The sequence below is a fragment of the Gymnogyps californianus genome, chromosome 7 (genome assembly GCF_018139145.2).
Source record: "Gymnogyps californianus isolate 813 chromosome 7, ASM1813914v2, whole genome shotgun sequence".
NCBI classification, from domain to species: Eukaryota; Metazoa; Chordata; class Aves; order Accipitriformes; family Cathartidae; genus Gymnogyps; species Gymnogyps californianus.
The window spans coordinates 24,993,072-25,013,507 of record NC_059477.1 but is presented as its reverse complement, the minus strand read 5'-3'; the positions used below and the strand labels follow the sequence as shown (position 1 = coordinate 25,013,507).

The window sequence follows — 20,436 nt, the reverse complement described above, 5'->3', positions numbered from 1 at the left end:
TTTGCTGCTTCTTGTTCAGATTCCATTTCAAAAAAAGCGTCAAACAGGTTTATTTTGACAAAATAAAGTAGTTGTTGACATTCAAGAGCATTTTATTGGCTTTGAAGATTGGATACAGGTCAATGTATGTTCATATTTTACCAAAACAGCTTCTTTCACTCTTAGGTTCCTCAGAGAGGCTGTGAAGGCTGAATTTCCTTGCTATTCTTCTTTTTTGACTATTCCAGATACAGACTTATTTTTCTAAATTCCAAATGACTAGCTCTTCATCTCTACCGTATTCTCACCCCCAGCAGCATATATATATTTCCACTGTCATAATGATATACTGGAAATATTTACATCATAATACCCCTGTTACAACAGCAAACACTTAAGTAAGTCCTTCTGGGAAGAAGGCTCTTAACCTTTTATGTAAGTAGTACTCATATGAAGTTGATAAAGAGTTTGGTTTCAATTTTGGATTTTTTTTTTAATATGTTACCCTTTCTCAAGAGAAAAATTGAGTCGGTTTCTGTAGGTGTAAGGTGTAAAGTAAACAAGAAGTTAACTATTGTGTAAGGTTTATGGTATGACACATCACCATACCAAAATCAAAAGTTGTTGACAAATTACTTTTGGTATCTGTATTGTTTATTCCCCAGTGTCAAGGCACATTTTACTAATTTCCATATGTAATAAAAAGAGCAAGAAATTATGTAACCAACTTAAAAGACATGGAAAACTATAAACCCAGTAATAACGGAAGCTTTACTGCATGTTCACCACTACCAAGAGAGACTGGAAGAACCACAGCAAGGGAAAAACGAGTACAAGCATGATGCTCAGCAATAATGCGAAAGAAAGGGATAGAGAAACAATAAAAATCAGAAAAGGTGAATGAGTATCACCATTTTTAAGTGACAGCAGAGCAAGAGCAAGAATGATCTGCAATCTAAGACTGTAATTTAGGAGCAGCGTGAGAGATGCAAGAAGGGAAACCTGACTGATTCAGTAGTTAGTCAGAAAAGTAAGTGACATTTCAGGCTATTTTTTCCAAACCTTCCTTCTTCCCTGTTTCTCTTCCAATGTGTGTAAAAAAGCACTCAAAAATCTTCCCCCCTACACTCAAGCCTCCAGTTACTGCCTGAGATATGTGACAATTAGAGCACAGAAATGGATTTCCAGCAAAGAAGAAAGTAAAAATTACTCTGCTGGGTCAGGCCAGAGGTTCACTGAACCCAGAATCCCATCTGATACCCAGTGGCTGATACTGGCCATCCAGGAGAGACCATAAGCAACGGGTGAGCGCCGTGACGCCTCCCAGGGCAGTTCACCCAGGCATCACTCTCCGGGGCTGCAGAGACTTCCCCGGAGGGAGGTAATCATTAACTTTGTAATCAATAGCTCTGGAGTCCCTCTCAAATTTGCCCCATCTCATGCAAAGCAAGGAAATGAAAATAGCAGAAGTGTTCTACAGATAGCAATCCACTGCTCATATATCTTTTTATATTACATTACTCAACATTTGAATTAAGGTAGATAACAGTTAAATGACAGTTACAGAAGTCAAGGACATATAGCAGGAAAACATTTCCATTCTCTATCTTTTCCTTCACTAGCTAGAAAAGTAATATATCCACACATAACAAGAAGACTACAAGGATCCTGTAACGCAGAGCAAGGTGCATGAATACATGGGGAAAAGAGAATAGTTAGAACAGTCGGATTTAAGCCAAAAGACTGTTTGGTCAGAGAAGTCTACAGCATACTCACAACAAGGCAATTAACCTGCTGTATCTCCCATACAACTTTGGAGAGATCTTCAGCCACGATTTTGATTAAAGTCCTTTGAAGCTAGGTTACTGGAATTAACTACTGCTCACCGTTTATATAATGGTTCTCTAAAAAAACCACACACAGAGTCAAGATTCTTATCTAAACCTTAATTTTTTAATCTAGATTCAAAGAGATTCTACTTCAAAGATCAATTTCTGATCCACAGATTTAAATTCCCTTACAGGTTTTCTAGCTTTCTCCCTAAGCACCATTAAACCTAAGGCCTTTCAAAAACTGGAATAATACAGGACCCCTTATTCCCAAGAAAACTGTGACAGATCACAGCTGCCAGGTTCATTCATCTTGTTGCACAGGTCTTCAAATACGAGGGTTGTATATCAGCCAGAAGCCTCTCTGTATTTTAAAAATAATGTTCAGTTGCAAGCAGGGTGTTGACATTGGCAATAGATACTCCTCCACATCACCCAGTCACAAATTTGCTTAGTTCAGGACAGAATGTAGAGAGGATAAACAGTGGGGAGGACTGTAGATATGACCATCCCCAACAGAACCACGATGAGAGCTATTTGGAGACTTTTATTTCCTTTTCTTTTCAGTTATACATTAACACGGCTGTGAGGAAGATCTGCAACCTCACCTCTCTTGAGTCCTTGAAGCACAAAGCTGTCTCAGCAGTCCCAACATTCTTCAACTTCAAATCCAGGATGACAACATGAACTTACTGGACTTCTGCTGCCAGTAACCCTTATCTCTATTTATGGTAGCTTTCTACCAGCCACTAGTAATACCCAACACATCAGTGAGGCATCAGACTCCCAAAGTACCCTCAAGCACCTTAAGGTCATTAACTTCGCCAGCACCTGCTGTGCTTTTCCAACCTCTTCTAGGCCCATGTCTATCAAAAGAGCACAGAAGCCCACGCATAGTACCATCTGACCATGACAGTGATGAGCGTTTCATTTAGTGAATATCTCACCCTTGGAGAATTAGACCTCTGGGTGAAGGAACCTGGTTTGTGACCAGACGGCTGTATAGGACCCCCCACTATAAGGCTGTTTATGACTTGCTCATGGCAGCAGAACGATACTAGATATTGCACTGTCTCCTTCCTGCTCTCAGCATTGGCTACTCTTCCTCTCACACCTGGCCTTCCTGCCCAGCTGGCCGTAACAAGAATTGCTGTTAGAGAAGAGGTAAAGGTGTAAGGCCACTGGATGTTTCAGTCTGCCTTTTGCATGGAAAGTTACAGGAGAAAAAAAATGGGAGAAGCATAAGTAAATGGGTGAATCATGGATGGACCACAATTTTTTAGAAAATACTCATGCTTTAAGGGTAACCACTTGCTACTGTAGTCACCTCCTGAATACCTCCTCAAAGCATAACAATGCGTTCATCAACAGACTTCAAATACAACCCCCAAGGCTGTTTTGAGATTAAATTGTTTGATGCAAGTAGCCCCATGTGGTTATTAAATATAAAATAACGTGGCAAAATAGGTAGTGGGTAGAAACAAAAAGTATAGAATTTTGTACACAGTTCTGGCTGAAGACCCTCAAGGTAAATAGTGAAGGGCTGCACCCAAAATTAGGGAATCCTTTTGCAAATTTAAGTCTGCAGTATTTGCCCATGCTAAATGGCCGCAAGAGAAGAAGCAGAAGTTCCACCTGCCAGGCCTACAGTCCAGCCAACAAGCCAGAACTCCTCTGGAGTGGCAAAATTTCACCACCTTTCACAGCACTGGAGCCCATTTATCAAACTAATTCTGTGCTGCATGACTACTAAGCTTATGAAATGAAAGTACGCTGAGAAGCACGGCGGGGAGAAGAGCAGCAGGCCAAAGGTAAGAAATCCAAACTCAAAATTATCTGTGTATTATGGATAATCATTGTTTTCACTCCCTGCACAATGCTTGAACCATTGGGATGAAATAAAGACTTGATTGCAATTACAATGACTTTTATCAGAGCAGACTTTGATTTCACATAGTCACAGTCATGTGAAGCTGCTCCTCCTCCCCACCGCCCCTCAATTTTGCCACCTTTCATTTTGTAGTCAGGCCAGCACCTGTACTGACGCAGGAGGCATCCTCAGCTGAGTCGCATGCCCTGGGGTCGTTCATAAAAGCCACATAATCAAACTGTCAGTGATTAAGTGCTCTAACCTATAAAGGAGTAATTACAAGTGCACCACCTGTACACTCTCAGCTAACAGAAAACATTTGTTTAGCACCCTTCAGTCAAAAATTCAAAAGCACCCTGCAGTTCCCAAACTATAATGGTCACAGCTGTTATTCAGATGTTACTGCTGGCCTGATTTGGGAAGAGACAGGAATTCAAGTTTTTTAACTGGGACCTCTCCATCTCAGTCCTTATTTTATCCAGAGGGACCTAGTGAACTACCTGGGTGTACTAGGTAATTTCCCACGCGTTAATTTGAGACAACAGTAAAAAGACTGATGCATTGCCCTACTCTTTTACAACAAAAATGACGCAAGCCAAGGCTGACAGCATGGTGATATTCTGTATGTCATCCAGCAGAAGCGTTTCTTTAAAGTAAAATCTATTTACTATATAACTCAATGACTGATTCTGAATTGCAGCCACTTCTACAGCAAATGGATTCCTATGCTACAATTTATGAAAGAAGAAAACCCATCTGATTTTCAGTAAGATATAGCATTGGCATTAAGGCAGACAAGCACCAACTCTTCAGCAGAGTTCAGGCCTGCATACTGAATTCTCTCACTAGGTGTTATGCCTGCACACATGCACCTGATAAGTTATCAAGACCCTTTCTCTTGCTCTTCCCAACTTCTGAAACTAAGAGTATTTTCTGTCACCTCAAAAATCTGTTGAGATAAGTGGCAAAAAGCTGCCCAAAAATAACAGAAAGGGGGTAAGCATCCACCGATGCAAGTTTTAGCCCAGAAGGTATGTAATTCAGGTATCCGGACTTTGAAAATCTAGTTTTTAATGATTGTGATAGTAATAGTGACAGAGCTGAACTGCAGAAAAGTTTAACGTAAATTATGCCATATGAACACCAGTGATACAAGCTTTGCCTCTTCAATTGATGTACAAAAAACCGACCAGAACTTTCCGTGTACATAAGTAACTGTGTTCATTTCTGAACACACTTATCAAGATCAACATACACATCTTCACATTTCTCAGGGTGCACCTCACAAACAGTCTAGACAAAGGTCTAGTCTAGAAAACACTTTGTTTCCTTAGAGTTTGCAGTGCTGAATTCTACAGATCACTACTGCTCAGCTGTTAATCGTAAGAACACAAAAAAAGAGATAAACCTGCAGCTCTGTCCTACCAGCTGGAACCAATGCATTGCTTGATGAGGATTTAATGCTGTTTCACATTAACATCCAGAGCTACAAGGACAACCTGGAAAGTGCAAACCGATCAGAGTCCAAAAATGCATTCCAAATCTTTTCCTACTTTTCTGACCTCTGTAACTGTGCTGCGTATATAATTTCACTCAATAATGTTAACAAAAGTTGTGCAAACAAAGCAAATCAGAGGAAATATAATCTTATCTCTTCAATACACCCTAGAAAATTGACTGGCATTTTACTGCTGGTTTCGGCTGCAACAGGAAAGGAAAATGCTGAAAACGCTAATGCTTATAACTAGTATTTTCTCAGCTCACACGGGAATCAAGGGACCTTTTTACTTCCCCCCCCTCCCCGCGCCCCCATCCTTCCAGGTGAGACACCTTGACGAAGTACCTCCCAGCTTCCCAGGACCCAGGAGCTCCAGCTCTATCAACCCCGTTCCCTAAAGCACAAACTTTCCGCAAAACTTTCCCCCCGCTGCGGTGGGCGTCGCGGCTGCGGATCCCTCGAGCCCGGCAGAGCCCAAAGCCCCGGCGGCGGCGGTGGCGGCAGGGAGCCCCCCCGCCGCCCTCCCCTCCCGGCCTCGCCGCGGACTTACTGCCGGTGAGCAGAGCCAGGGGCACGGCGATGACCGTAACGACGACGGCAACCCCCAGGATCCCCAGCAGCCACTTCTGGAAGGTCTGCAAAGAGAAGTCCCGTCAGGCGGCGGCCGCGCACCACCCGCGTTCGCTGCCGCCCACCCGCCCTCTCTCTCCCTCCTTCCCTCCCTCCCTAACCCACCTGCATGGCGCGGCGGAGCAGCGCGGCCGGCGGCGCGGCGCGGAGCGGAGCGCGGCGGGCGGGTCCGCTGCCCTGGGCGCAGGAGCGGAGCGGAGCGGCGCGGCCGGCTTGTGGCGCTGCGGTCCTGCCGCTGCCCTCGGGGACGGCTCCTGTCAGCGGCGCGGGGGGGGCCGGGGGTGGCTGCCGCTTGCAGGAAGCAAGCAAGCAGCGCCAGGCACCGGGGGTTCGTGCAAGATCTCGGTTTTCCTGCTGGCTTTGCAGCTTCGCGTGGTGTTGTGTTGTTTTTTTTTTTTTTGAGCTGCGGTTTCTGCGTCAGTTCAAACAGTTGGAGCGCGGTGATACAGCTGTACATTAAAGAGGAGGGACCTTTGACACTGAAAGGATTTCTGTAGGAAGTCAGATAACGGCCACACAGAGGTCCCAGAAGTGAAATGCCTTCCAACGCTAATGGCAAAGCTCCTAATGCTTTGATAACATCAGCATTTCTGGTAAAGTTTCTACTCTTTGAACTTATTTCTCTGGCAATCAAGTCATGGAAATACTGATAAAATTGCAGGAAGGGCTTATATTTATTTCTTTCGCACTGGTTCTTGGCGTAAAAGAGAGATGGATATGTAAGTCTGCGAAATGGAATTTTAAATTACGACCAGAAAATCGAAGTATAGGATAAAAGTTTAAAATTTGGCTCTGAAGATGACCGTGGTTTATCACATCAGGCAATTCCATTTCCAAGCAGAATTTTGAGTATGCGTTGAGATAGTAGGACTAATTGGTTGAAAAGACTGAGAATAACCTGTACATCAAAACTATAAAGCATTTGATTGTTCAAAAAGCTGAGCATCACGAAGTAGTCAGAAAGCTGTGGCAGTTTCTGGAATTATTTTAAGAGAACAATTCTAGCCTCAAAAAAAGTAATTAGTGGTGTGGTTTGTGCTTTTGGTTTGGTCCATCTTAGCTTTTTTCCCCCTCTCTTTGCAGAACACTAGCAGTTATCAGAGAGAGGTGTAGGTATTTTACAACTTGAGAAATGGAACAGAAAAAGTATGATGTGATTCACTAAAGCAAGTGGAAAAGACTTGAAGCCAAGGGAGATAGATAGAAAATATTCTTAGCCTTGCCTTCAAAATACTTGTCAGAGCTCTCAGTGAAGTTGTGCTACTTGTTCCTTCATTCCACTTCTGCAGATTGAGCACAGCATTTTAGTATTTTGCTGCTGTTTCTTAAGTAATCTGTATCTGGAAATGGGTTAGTAACTTTTTATGATACATCTCCTTTAGAGTAACCCAAAGTATTTACAAACGTTAAGGGTTTGTCTATATGGAAGGGAATAGACTTCATCTAGATACAAACTTCTGCTCTGCTCACTATTGTATACCATTCTCCTTGAAGGCAGTGGTTACTACTAGTTATGAATTTACACTGTACTAGCTATATCGGTTTACCTTAGGAATACCATTACTGTGCCCTGTTAGTGGTTCCGTGTAGCTCAGTGTAAGTTTACAATGGAGGATCTAATGTGCTGCAAATTCACAGCTTGCTTAACACTAATTTCTGTGTATAGGTAAGTCCACTTTTATAAAGTAAAATCGCAGTGAAATGGCAGTCTTTTACATTACTTTTCAAACTGGTATCCCATATATGCTATGAGATGCATGACCAGAGTTTCAGAATGTCTTACAGCTCCACTTAAATATCTATGTGGTATACTGTGTGCTCGCTCGTCTTACCTACAGTAAAAAAGAAAAACAAAAAACCCACCACCCCTGGGGTGAAATTTTCTTTCCCCAGTGAGTAGGAATCACAACATACATATATTTCAGCCAGTCTGTGCTTTGTTGTCTAAACATTTAAGTAGTGATCATCACTGTGTCTCAAAGTATAGTACAGTCAAATTATAATCTGTCTTGTGATAAAATGTACCTGAATGTTACCAAACTTTCCATAGCCAAGGTGCAGTTTAATAATGTTTTGAGAGCTTTTCTGCAAGGTTTTAATGCTTCTCAGTGGTTAATTCTAAGAAGAAAAAAAGACCTACACTGACAAAGCATATGCCTAGCTTCTGCTAGTTTCAGTGGGTACACAATGTCAAATAATCTACAGTGCTTCTGACTCTGGTCATGCCCGAGAGGCTTATGGGACCTGATTCTGTACTCAGAACCACCTGAGTGATCCAGTAAGAGTCAATATAGCAGAATATGTTTTCCATTTAGTTGCAATAGTTCCTAGCAGTGATTCTCTGCACCTTGGAAAAATCTCAAGTTCCTCCTGTCTGATCAAAATACCCGTGATCCCAAAAATGATTGTAATGGTTGTGCTTCTGGTGCTCTGTCAGATTGTCTTTTGTGATAGCCTGAGACTTAAAATGTTGCTCCAGCTAAATATTTCAAACTACTTTATACCATGGTGTTCTTTTGCAATCAGATATGTATTAATATGATGCCAAGAGATTAAAGAAATGAATATCCAGCACTCGCTGCTACACAATAAAATTTGAGAAGCCATAGCTGTTCATAATATTGTATGCTGAACACAAAAGTATTCATAAAGAAGTTGTATGATTAAGAAGAGCTACTTACTAGAAAGAACCAAAATACAGCTTTCAGCCTGAAGTTTGGCTTTCCCAAACACTTCGTGGACCTGCCAGATGTGATGCCTCCTTCAAACTTCTAGCCTCAGTGAAACTCAAGACTTTGTTCTAAGTCTGTTTATATATTTGAGTCTTTCCTCCAGAAATATTTGGAGAAGTCAAACAGGAAAATGGAAAACATAAGCGCTCTCTGCAGAACAAAAAAAAAATTATTGTTTGCAACTAAAATGTATACAGTCTACTTTACAGGTGCAATAATGTGTTCCAGATGTCTCAATGTGTGGCTATGGGAGACAAAATATGTGCTGGAGAAAGTTTTATGCTGATTCAGTGGCTCACTTCAAATGTGCTGTGAGGAAGAGAAGGCAAAAGTGCTCTTAGCACTGAGGAGTGTTCAAGTTCTACTTGACTAAGTGTGTCTTTTGATACCAAATACATTAAAAATGTCCATTTTTTTCAGAAATAATTTCTTTTTGTTTCTTTGCATTTTGAGGCTGAAATGGCCTAAGGACAGTTTTGTAATTCATCATTACACTACTTCTGTTTGAGAGGATTGTGAAGAGAGTGTTAACTGTAAATCAGGAAAGCAAATGCGAAAACCTGTTTTCTGTGGTTATGTCATTGGGACAACCATTTCAATGTGGCTAGTAGTGGCTGTCATTCAGTTCTTTCAAGTTTATGTATTTTTCTTTATAAAATTAATTTCCTGGCAACTGAAGATGCTTGCCACTTGTCCTCAGAGCACAGTTGGATGGTTAAAGTATCTCAGGTTTCTGTTCATTTTTATTGTATTAATTCCAATTAGTTGTCTTGTTTTGCTTCAATACGCTTATTTTTCCAGATACTTAGTAAATAGGGTGGAAGAGGAAGGATGCTGCACACTCAGCATGTAAAATACAGTTAATAAAGGAGGTAATATTGGGAACACTTTTTAATGTAAAGTGACCTGGAAGTTCTAGGGAGCACATGTGCAGATACACAGAGGACTCTACATACACACTTGAATTCATGCAATATGGAATTGTAGAAGGTGCACATACACAATACAGTCAAAACATCTGGGCCAGTGGTACTGTTTTCATACATCTTAAGGTATAAGGTTCAGTTTTCTAGTAGCGTGAAGAAGTCAGCATGGAGTGAATGAAAACAGAAAAATAATAAAGTTTATGCACCATAAACTGCATCTGTGATACATTTACAATGTGTTTCAAGTAAGATGGGACCCATACCCTAACTCTTTGTAGACTTAAAACTCGCATCAGGTGCAGAGGGGCATTGCAACAGTGCCATCTTTTATAGGATGCCAGTCAAGACCCCTCATACACACCAGGGCACGTGATTTTAATAAGCTATACACAGTTTGTGTCCTTGACTGGAGGAAGATTAATGTTTCTGAGCGTGGATGAGAGTGTAGCCGTGTAGGTAATGCTGAAACATGCGCCTGAGCATGATTCCCCACTTCCCTTCCTTTATTTGCCAAGAGCAATCAAAGCCGCCTCGTACAAGCAGCAGCACCACAGGCAATACAAGCAACAGAATAACTGGCAGCTGTTGCTCCTTTGCCTGAAGACCTTGAAAACCATCTATTATTTAAAAGGAATCTTCAGGCCACTCTGTTCCTAAATTTCCCTACCAATGTACCACTCACTGCATGTAAGGCCTGGAATTATTTCTCCCCCTTACTAGAGTGTAAAATTAAAACATAAATAGCAACTTTCTGTAGGCTTGAATGCTGCAGCTGTTCTGCCCTCTCTCAGCCTGCAGACATGGGTAGCTATTGTCTAGTAAAGACACTTTTTAAAGAAGTGACTGCTACTTATTTCTCCCTATGTTTGTACCATTCACTGAATGTCATCAAGCGTGTATAAGAAATACCCAGCACATACCTCATTTTTGATCCCATATGGACTTGCTCTGTGATTTCAGGATATATAAGTCCTAGTCCTGTTGAGCTAAAACATGTGTTTGGGACTTCTGGAACATGCTCAACTTCATCTTACTTCTGAAGAAAGGGTGTCTTTTGATTCATGCTCTAGATTGGGACCCAGAAAATTAGAGGTTAAATATTTTTGCTGTGTTCCAGACAAGCTGCATAACTTTGAGAAAGTAATTTATACCCCTCTGTTCCTAAAAGTATATAATTTGTAAAAATGTGGGAAAACGGTATTTTCATAGCTGACAAAGCCGTCATCAGGAGGTGCTCAAATACACTGGTGACGGACACCACAGGAAAATGGATTTGTAACTCAGGAATCCTGTTCTTCAGAGCACTAAATATCCCGGACATAGTGGAATAAAACATTTTAAAGACAATTGCTCGATCTGTGGAAATAGAAGAGTTAACTGTTTGTACCGTTTCAGCCTGGACCATGTGGATCCAACTGTGTATAACTGAATCTTTTTCAGTTCCAGAAGCACTTGGAACCAAACCACGGTGTACAAATGGGATTAAATAAAAAACAAATATGTTTACATTCTTCCCCCCCCCCTTTTTAAATCTCCAGTGGTATTTTGGATGCTATGATGGGTTTTTTTAGTGCAAGGTTCTATTGAGTTTTAAATGTTTAAAGTTAGGATGTTAGAACAGCTTTCTGTTGCTGTCAAGAAGCTGTTCTAGATGCCAAGTTGGGTATGATCAGTCCTGATCTGAAATTACAGAATATTGGTTCCTGTAGCACTTTGGGAGGACAATCTAATCTTATTTTTCCAGAAATTCTAGACCGTCAGTGAAAGTTTCAGATGCCTTTAAAAAGCAAATGAGACACAAAACAATACTAGTTATTCCTAGCAAAAGTTATAGGTGCTAATTCTGATTCAACAACGCTCTTGCTTCACATCAACTTCTACTAGATACTTGCTAAGCCCATTGGCTTTCTCTTAAACCCCTTGCCTTTTAGGACATTTTGATGTAGATACCTGGCATATTGCTATTAGAGCAAGAGGAGAAAAGGGGGTTTGGGTAGTCATCAGAAGTAAGAGGTGCATAACAGCACCTGTGGCTATTTGAGAGTTGCAGCTACTACCATACCTACAAAAACGCCCTGGCCAGCTGAGAGTATAATAGTTTGGATTGCTAGAAACACTGAGATCTGCAAGCAAAATGTCACGTCACCATAATGGAGAAGGCACAGGTCACTGAAATGACAGTTATGCTTGTAAGTTACAGTACAATCTTGCTAAAATGCAAGAGATGATGGACAAAGTGGTTCTCGGAGGAAGAAGGAGGAAAAGAATACAACACAGATTAGAGAGACCCCAGGGCCATTTGAGTTGGCTTTACTTGGCAATCTTATAAAATTTGAAGAAATTATGTGACAGTTTCCACTACTAATGGAGTATATTGCACTTAATATTTTTTAAAGCTGTCCTCCTGCTTTTGCTGAGAAACCAGAATTTATGCTAATGAAGAATACTTGTCTGTTCAGTCTTGTTTCCCCCTCTAGCTTCATCTTACATGATTTCTTTTTCAACTAAAGATAATTCAAAGTTCACACAGCTCTTTTCTGAGAATCATTATGGAGAAAATGTGACAAAACAGAATGTTGAGTTTGTTTTATCATTTCAAACAAACCACTTCCAAGATCTCAGTGACACTAAAATATTAGAATAAAATGATGGAGTGCAAAGAGGCACAAGGGATATACACATGAAAAGTCAACAGAAAAGAAGCTTGAAAAAATTTATTTAAGGCTATCATTTAATATCCTTAAAGCTTAGCCTTTTTATAACAAAGGTTTTAAGAGGGATATTCACTTCTCAGGCATTTGTAACTGCCAGCCCCTTACAAATAACACATATAATTGGTGATTGAATCCTTTGTGTGTAGAAGTCAACTTTTTAGAAAAATAATTTTATCATTAAATATAAATGGAGTTACTTCAGTCCTAATAAATGGAAAATATGAAGATATGGAACTTTCATAGTCTTAAAGCTGTTAAGATAACCATCCCTTATACAATAGGTTTTCCATATATAAACCTTTGGCAACACTAAACTATAGTACAATTATTTCTTGGCATGCAAGGTGACATATCTTTGTTACACCTAATGTAAATGACAGAATACAGATTTCAGAATCTCTTAATAACTGGCAGTTGATGCAATGAAGATCTTCATTTATCCCATTTTTATTCTGCATTTTTACTGGTATTCTCCCAAAAGGTCCCTGGAAAAAAAAGCAGCAGCAATTAGGACATATTATAAATCTCCCAAGATTTATGAAATATGTGTGGACCATATTTTTTCTGTTTAAGAGTTAGCAGATGTTAATTCCACAGACCCCTCAATGCCTCTCTCTAATAACAGATTGAAAACAATTATTCCTAAAGGAAAAGCTTTTTAATAGTTTCTAATAGATAATTTTCCTAAATTGTTTGTTTCAATGCTGAACTACAAACACACATAATAAAAACTGTATTTTAACTATAGCTTCTAAATTTTTTGAGACAGTATTGGTTGTTTCAGATTTCCAAGATCAACTAGTCATTTGGGTGCTTCAGTAGTCCAAAGACTAAAAGTAATTAATTTTTACAGAGTGGACATCCAACATTTTAAAAAATCTGGCCACTCACATGTGCCTTGAGTTGGCATTTTATTATTTTTGAAATGCTTTGTTAATGTTAACAAATAATTCTTAAATATTAACCTGTTCACAGAGCTCAGAAACTATGTTGCTTTGCCAACAGCATTTGCCTATATACAGGCAAACTAAAGCAGCGTTCCTAAATAGCTATCAGGAACGCAGATTACAATACCCTATTCCCTAATGACAAGCCACAATTTAAGGCAGTGGTTTATATCACGGTCTTTAAAGAATAATCAATTATTTGGTGTAATTTTACCAATAAATATTTCTGATTTTATAATGCCCCTGCAAAGGAGAGTTTTATTTTTCAGTAATTTAATATAACCTTACTTCTGGTAACATTCAGTGGCAAAACTCCCCTCAAGTTAAATAGGAAACTATTAAATAGGTTCACCACTGATGCAAAATACAAGTTATATTTGGAATGAGTTTTGTTCAGTGTCTTACCCTTGTTGAGCACTGTCTGTAACAAAGTTTGTAAAACACAGTTACAGATATGTCAATAGTTAAGAGAAAAATTAGCAGTATTTTCCCTATGTGTGACAAATACATTTAAACCCGCAGTATATTAAGAATAACACAATCAAAATTCAGGCACCTTTGGGTAACTTTTGTGTTAATCAGCCATTTTAGGAACTCTTTGGCAGCCATGTCATCAAGGACTTTGTTGATATCACTCGTGAAAGTGCCATCCGCATGTCTTCGGCCCATTTCTTCGGCCACAAGAGCTTTTTCTGGGAAACTTCAAAGGGAAGAAATTATCAAACAATTTGCAGATCAAAATAAGGAGTTGATTTTAAGGAGTTAAGGGTTGAGCCTGATGTTATGGCTCAGTATAGCACCATGTATATCAGAACATCTTTTGAGGCATTATTTTCACAACAGAATAAAGGATGGAAGTCTCCCTTTACCAGATGGGGACTGTTCCTTCAGGTGAGTCTAAATTCCTATCTAGCAGTTTTGAAAAAGCCATACATACAAAAACATATCTCAGTCTGCAATGTCTATGCCAACTAGACTAGGCATCAATAAAACTCACAGTAGATTTGCTAAGAATCATTATTTAAGGCATATCACTACTAAAACATTGTAGTCAAATTTTCATACTTTTTTCCTGTTTTAATTGGACTTAAGTCCTAGTTATATGGTTACAATTATATTGCATAAGTATTTAGATATCAAGAGCAGCAACTTTTTGGGGAGGTTAAAATAACTCAATTACAACACCTGTATAAAATCTATGTGCTTGTTTGCTGTACAATAGCATTTTATATTTGGAATCAGATCCTGATTCTTGCTCTGTCCTGTTTTGACTGCTGGAAAACCATTATGCCAAGAGCCTGATTTAGAAAACTTTCCTCTCTTGTTTCATCCCATCAAATATAGGAAGATTTTAATGGGTTCCATTAAGGTGGGCTGATGCTGAAGCACACTGTACTTTGGGACCAATGACAGGCAGACTGGTTCTTTTCATGCAATAATTTCAGGGAAGGAATTTCAGGGAAGGCTATGTACAAGTTTGACCACAAATAATACTAAATATTGGAAAGCAGAAGTGTGGTCTACATTTAATTGTCCATCTAGGTTTCTAAGCTCAGTTCATGACAGCTAGGTTGTATTTCTCTCTTACGGATACTGAAATACCCTATTTCTGCTCATGAAATTAAAACATGACAGAAAAACAACTGCAAATCTGAACATCACTATGAAGTGGCACCAGCCTTTCCTTTCTCTGTATAGCTGACCTAATTTATTTAACTCTGTTTTTTCAGGAAATCATCATTATTTACAAAATTTACTTTTACCTATTTAGTCTTCCTTGACTACAACACACAATCTTGTCTTACAGATTATGTTTTATTATTATTATTATTTATTATTTTTATGTAGTGCGAGAGACTTACATAGTACTTTACAGCTGGTAGAATATATAATCAGAGGACGAACTGAAATCCCTGCCCCGAAGAGCTTACAGTCTAAAGGCACAAATAAGTACAGAACAGTTAAAAGGTGGGGAGTGGCATGTGCATGGTGTAGCTCCTAACCATGCAGAGTTGGAAACAGATGAGATGATAGAAGGTGCCTGCAGGAGATTGAAGGTAATGCCATTCTAAGTGTAAGACTATCATGAAAAAAGGTGTAAAGTCATTAGTGAGTACATGAAGTGAATAGGCTTGAGAAATCTGCAATGACTATGTGGAGAACAAGATATTAAAGAAAGAAATCAGAGACATAGGTAGGTCAAAACTGTGGAGCACTGCGTCCAGGAAACTGTGAACCATAGCAAAAGACGTAGAGGTGTCTTAAAAAGGCAAATAATTCATAGTTGTAGGAAATTATAGTTATTTTGGCAGCAGCAACTTGGGGAGACTTTGTGGAGCATGGGAAGAGGAAAAGAAGTCATCAGTTACTGCTGGGAATGATCACCGGCACCTGGGGTACAGCTGAATGACATTGGTAAAAATTTAGTCTTGGAAATATTGGAGAGGAAAAGATCGACTGTAAAAGGGAAAAAAAGAGAAAGTCATTTGAGATGACACTGACTTGAATCATCTCAATGATAGTTAAGGAGACTGTAAGCAATGTTATGTGAAGGGGAAAGGTGGTAGGTAGAGGAAGGTCTAGTTTAGTTTTAGATATGTTGGCCTTAAATATAACTTGACCTTTTAGAGTGTAACAGCATACTGAACAGGTTTGTTTTAATCTGTATTTGAACTTAATAATGTAAAGTGGTAGTCTAACACCCACAGAATATCTTCTATTACAAAAGAAAAACATGAAGGACAGCAAGAATGATCAAAAACACATCAAGGTTTCATCAGACTTGATTTCTAACCCCAAAAGCAAGGCAAAATTTAATAATAGGAATGGATGGATTCTTACTCTCTTCTTCCTCGTCCATTCACTAACCAAGCAATGAACTCTTTAGCAGCTTGACCTTCCAAATAAGAGGTGATATCACTGGTATAGGTGCCTTCAGCATGTCTCTCGAATTCAGCATGACGCTTGGAGATCGCATTGCTGGAAGAAGAGCAATAGTGTAGGAGCAGACTGCATAAGGACTTAATTTTTTTGCTGACCTTCATTGATTTATATTTCCCACCCACCAGACTAGCATTTCTTATTAGGGAGAGGGTTTTTTTTTTCGCTTCTCAAATTACTCTTGATTTTTTTTTTTTCCCTGATATCTTTCAGTTCTGAAGGCATTGTCTGTGCTATGCAATACATTTTTGTGCAGAGATGCCTGAACTAGTTCTGAACAAATCAAATCAGGTGCTGAAAGCAATTATAGCTGCATTAGAATAGTCTTCTGCTAGATTAATTAGCTATGATCAACAAACTGTATTGTATTATACAGAAATACTTTTTGTTACCTCTTGTATTAACCTAAAAATCTCCATTAAGCCACTCCTCCTACCTTCATCTTCATTATCTCTTAGCCAAACTGTTCAGACTTAATTCCTTTTGAATTTACATTTTGAATTGTTTTTTAAATACCCTTTTAAATTGTCATTCTGACCAAGTGATAATCTTGGAACAATTTCAAGCCTGATCACCTCCAGCTTAATAGAGAAAGACAATTGCCTTCTCCCTCCCTACACCTCATTGTGCTTCCTTCTCTGATATAGCACAAAATTATGTCACACTGGCCCTTAGGAAGGCAAGCTGCACTGAGAAGTAGACATATTATGGAATATTTTCCACGAATAAGTTCCCTAGCATTTCTATTTCAGAATTTGCTAATTTCTGCCCAATTCTCAGGGCCTCTAGCTCTTTCTATTTTTTTTTTATCTTCTTGGGATTTCACCATTCCTCCTAATTTAGTACCATCTGCACTTTTCATCAGCATGCTAACTAGAGTTGTTTGGAACATTTTTAATGAAACATGAATTTTGTTGAGATATGCTGTTTCATTGAAGCTGAAACATTATTACAGATTTGTTACTGATATTGACAGTGTTTTGAACGGAAGGATCTTTGTGATCCGGGCTATCCTCTTTGGAATTTCTGACAAAAGGAAGAATTAATATAGGTATTTCAATCTGTTTCGCAAAAACACTTACTGGGTTTTTGTTTTATTTGTTTCAAATTTCCAATCCCCCCAAACCTCTCCCAAAAACATTGTCAAGAAACAAAATTCTGGCCTCCAGCAGGTCTTGTGTTGTCCTTTCCTGTAATGGGCAGTTTACGTAACATGGGACTGAGTGCTTAGGGCTGAGCATTGTATCGTGTTTTATCAGCTCTCTGCAAACTGGTGCCTGGCCATTTTCCTTTCATTAGTCTTCTGACTGGTTTTCTTTTGCTCAACATAATGGGTTTTTTTGCTTCAGCCTTTTTCTATACCAAGTTTTTCCTTTTATCTTATTCTCTACTCCCCTTTATTACTTGAAATGTCCTTTCCTGAAATCTGTTCTCGTCCTGTTGCATTCCTTGAAGCCACTGCACACAGGTACAGGAATAAATAACATGGAGACATTTCCTCTTTCTTTGTAAAAAGCAGATGCGAGATAATTTCTTTTGATAGGTATTTCTTGGATTATGGTAACATTGTAAAGAACACTAGTTGTTTTCTTTCTTGTTGAACAGAAAATGAGCTCAAACTATTTTTGAGTAACAAGTTGTGGCAACTAGAATACCTTGAGAGCTGGTCCGGGAATTTGTCATTTTCTTTGTCCTCCTGTCCTTGTTGGCTGTAGTGGAATTCCACAATTATTAGATCATTATTACCAGTACATTGCAGAGCATGCATAAGCTGATAAGATTTTATTGGTTATTATTTAAATATTATGATAAACAACCATGACTGATAGGTGAATATTATAAATAATTTCAGGCTTATGAATTTAAATTAATACAATATCAAGAAATTGTTACTTTATACTTTAAAGACTTCCACAGGGATTTAAAAGTATTAATATCATAGATTTTTGAATTCCGTGGACAGATCTTCTCTAGAACACAGGGCACAGACTTACATGCTTTTACATTATTCTTGTTCTCAGCTTGGTAGCTTGTGTTTAATCAAAGTATATTTTCAAAAAACATGCCAACTCATGCCTTAACAGTATACTTGTGATACTGGTAAAGTATCCAGTGGTCAACAAAACTTAAACTTTAGCTCCCTTTTCACAAATGAAACTTCAGGATTAGAGTATCCATAGATAGGAAAGTTTTATTAAGGCCTAATGGCCCAGACCTTTACATTGTATTTACATATTTTATTCCTATTGACCTTAATTCATTCACTGAAACAATCTGTTCCAGAGAGGCTGAAATAGTCTTTTTAGATGGCATATCAGGTAATAAACTGATACTACACTTGATTTATCCAAATCCTTTTGACTGATTTTGCACATATTCCCATTTCTAATAATATATTAACATTATATATAAATTTTCCTTAAGTACTTTACTTATTTGAGGATTATACATGGTCTGTGATGGGAAGCTGAAATCAAGAAACTGAATTCAGCTAGATTTTTGGCTGTTTCTGTATATGGAGATCTATGGCAATGTGACCAAAATGCTTACCCATTTCTTTTAGTGCTCATTAACCATTGCACAAAGTCCTGAGCTCGTCTAGTGTCCAAGTACTTGCTGTAATCACTGGTGAATGTGCCTTGTGAGTGACGTTTCACTTCATTCAGCTGTCTAGATTCATCTAATGGTTCAGACTGGGAAGCTTTGAATGATCTGTGAAAAGTTTAGAACTCCTTAATTGGCAATGGTTATAGTAATTCTACAGCTGCATTGACTTTTGTTTCAAAAATACTATTTTATACTTTCACAAAGTGATAGCAAGTGGCATATTGATCACTAGCTGGCTAGTAAAATGAATCAACATAGCAGACTGGATACTGCACAATTACAAGGTCTTCTTGGATAACTAAGGGAGCTGTTGTTTGTAATACCAAAAACTTCTGTGCTACACTTCGCAATATTAAAAACTTTTGCCAATTCCAATGGTAGATTAAGTACTGTGTAATAGTATATTAAGAACTATCTCTAAGTCATAGTATATTTTGCTTCAAACGATAAGAAAACAAAGTTCAGGCCAAGTGTTTCTAGAAGTTTGAGCTAAAGAATTTACCTTGATTTCTCCTCTGTATCCTGAAGAGGATTTTGCCAGCTGCCTTGAACTATCATTAAAAGGAGCCCAGCAACAAAATAAACACTCTTCATTTTCATTGCCTGCCAAAACAGAAATAAGGCAACAAAGAAAAATGTAATCATCTTTACCTACGTCTGAATCAATTACATCAAAAAGAGACATCCTTAATGCTGATCTAAACTTGAAGATATTGAAACCCTGTGAGGACGGGGTCCACGTCCAGTGGATGGAGACTGTAGTGCCTTGAGTAGGCATTCAGAAGATGTGGTCTCTATTCTAGTCTTTAGGTTCTAGTCTCTATTCTAGAATGCAAGGTGAGCTGAGAGCAACTGCATCCTCACTTTTGTAATATGAGGATAAAGGTCTGTATCTCCTTTGCTCTGTGTTCTGCTGATGGCAAACATTAGGCCTGTTTCTATAATATTGTTTTATTGCAGAACTAGGGTATTGGTGTGACTTTTATTTTTTTTCCAGCTCATTCACTAGAGAAAAAACAAAGCAGATCTTTGTCAAGAATACCGTCACGTTAGCAGCTCCCCATTCTTTCCTTCTGGCCCTCCACCCTCCTTTTAAAAGTTTTTTTGAAATAACAGATGTTGCAGCAGTAGACCTCTGGACTTAATAATGACTTATTAATAGGTATGACTCCTTAGAAAAAAAACCACACCAAACCACACACTGGCTTGTGGTCAATTCATGACGTGATATGTCAAGTTTTGCTTGTTGCACTATTGACATAATACTTTATTTCAGCTTAAGGGCTTCCATTATGGGGCTATATGGGATATACAACATATGGGGTATATACTTCATATTAATGGTAATAAACCAAAGCAGAAAATATTGTATCTCAGATGTAATTTTTACTGTTACAGGTCATTCTATTGGCTTCAACCATGTAACAGAAATGGCCACATTATTATATGTGTCTTCATCACGTGCATTGTAATAACTTGACCAGTCTCACTGACTTTAATGTGAGATTGTTCAATGTAAACTAGAGTATTACAGTCTGTACAAATGCTTTGGTGATCCACAGCCAAGCTGTGCTTCCCTTACTTGCATTAGTGACTGGTTTACTCATGCAAGTAGTACAGTTATAACTTCTAGTGAATAGTCACCAATGGGAATAAGGCATTCTCTAATCCCCTAATTATGTGTGCTACAATTTTCATTATTTAATGTAGTATTATTAGTCTGTTGACACATGATCCCCTATAGGACAAACTCTGTTGAACAAA

General features: G+C 38.7%; 2 protein-coding genes across 2 annotated transcripts in view; both read right to left on the bottom strand.

Annotated features, from left to right (window-relative positions):
• Window positions 1–5,965, bottom strand: part of DPP4 (dipeptidyl peptidase 4) — a 40,749-nt gene extending 34,784 nt beyond the window's left edge. Inside the window, exons 1-2 of the mRNA XM_050899607.1 lie at window positions 5,912–5,965; window positions 5,727–5,811 (exon numbers count right to left, since the gene is read on the bottom strand). Coding sequence (XP_050755564.1) covers window positions 5,727–5,811; window positions 5,912–5,917 — 91 coding nt within the window. The 5' untranslated portion in view covers window positions 5,918–5,965. The remainder of the gene's footprint in view (window positions 1–5,726; window positions 5,812–5,911) is intronic.
• A 6,673-nt stretch (window positions 5,966–12,638) lies between these two features.
• On the bottom strand, window positions 12,639–19,275 carry GCG (glucagon). The gene is made up of 6 exons (XM_050900322.1): window positions 19,175–19,275; window positions 18,616–18,777; window positions 17,721–17,774; window positions 15,967–16,104; window positions 13,682–13,825; window positions 12,639–12,663 (listed from the first exon to the last, which is right to left on the bottom strand). Exons 1-6 carry the CDS (start codon window positions 19,270–19,272, stop codon window positions 12,639–12,641), a joined length of 621 nt encoding a protein of 206 aa, XP_050756279.1. The 5' UTR covers window positions 19,273–19,275.
• Between the last annotated feature and the right edge of the window lie 1,161 nt (window positions 19,276–20,436).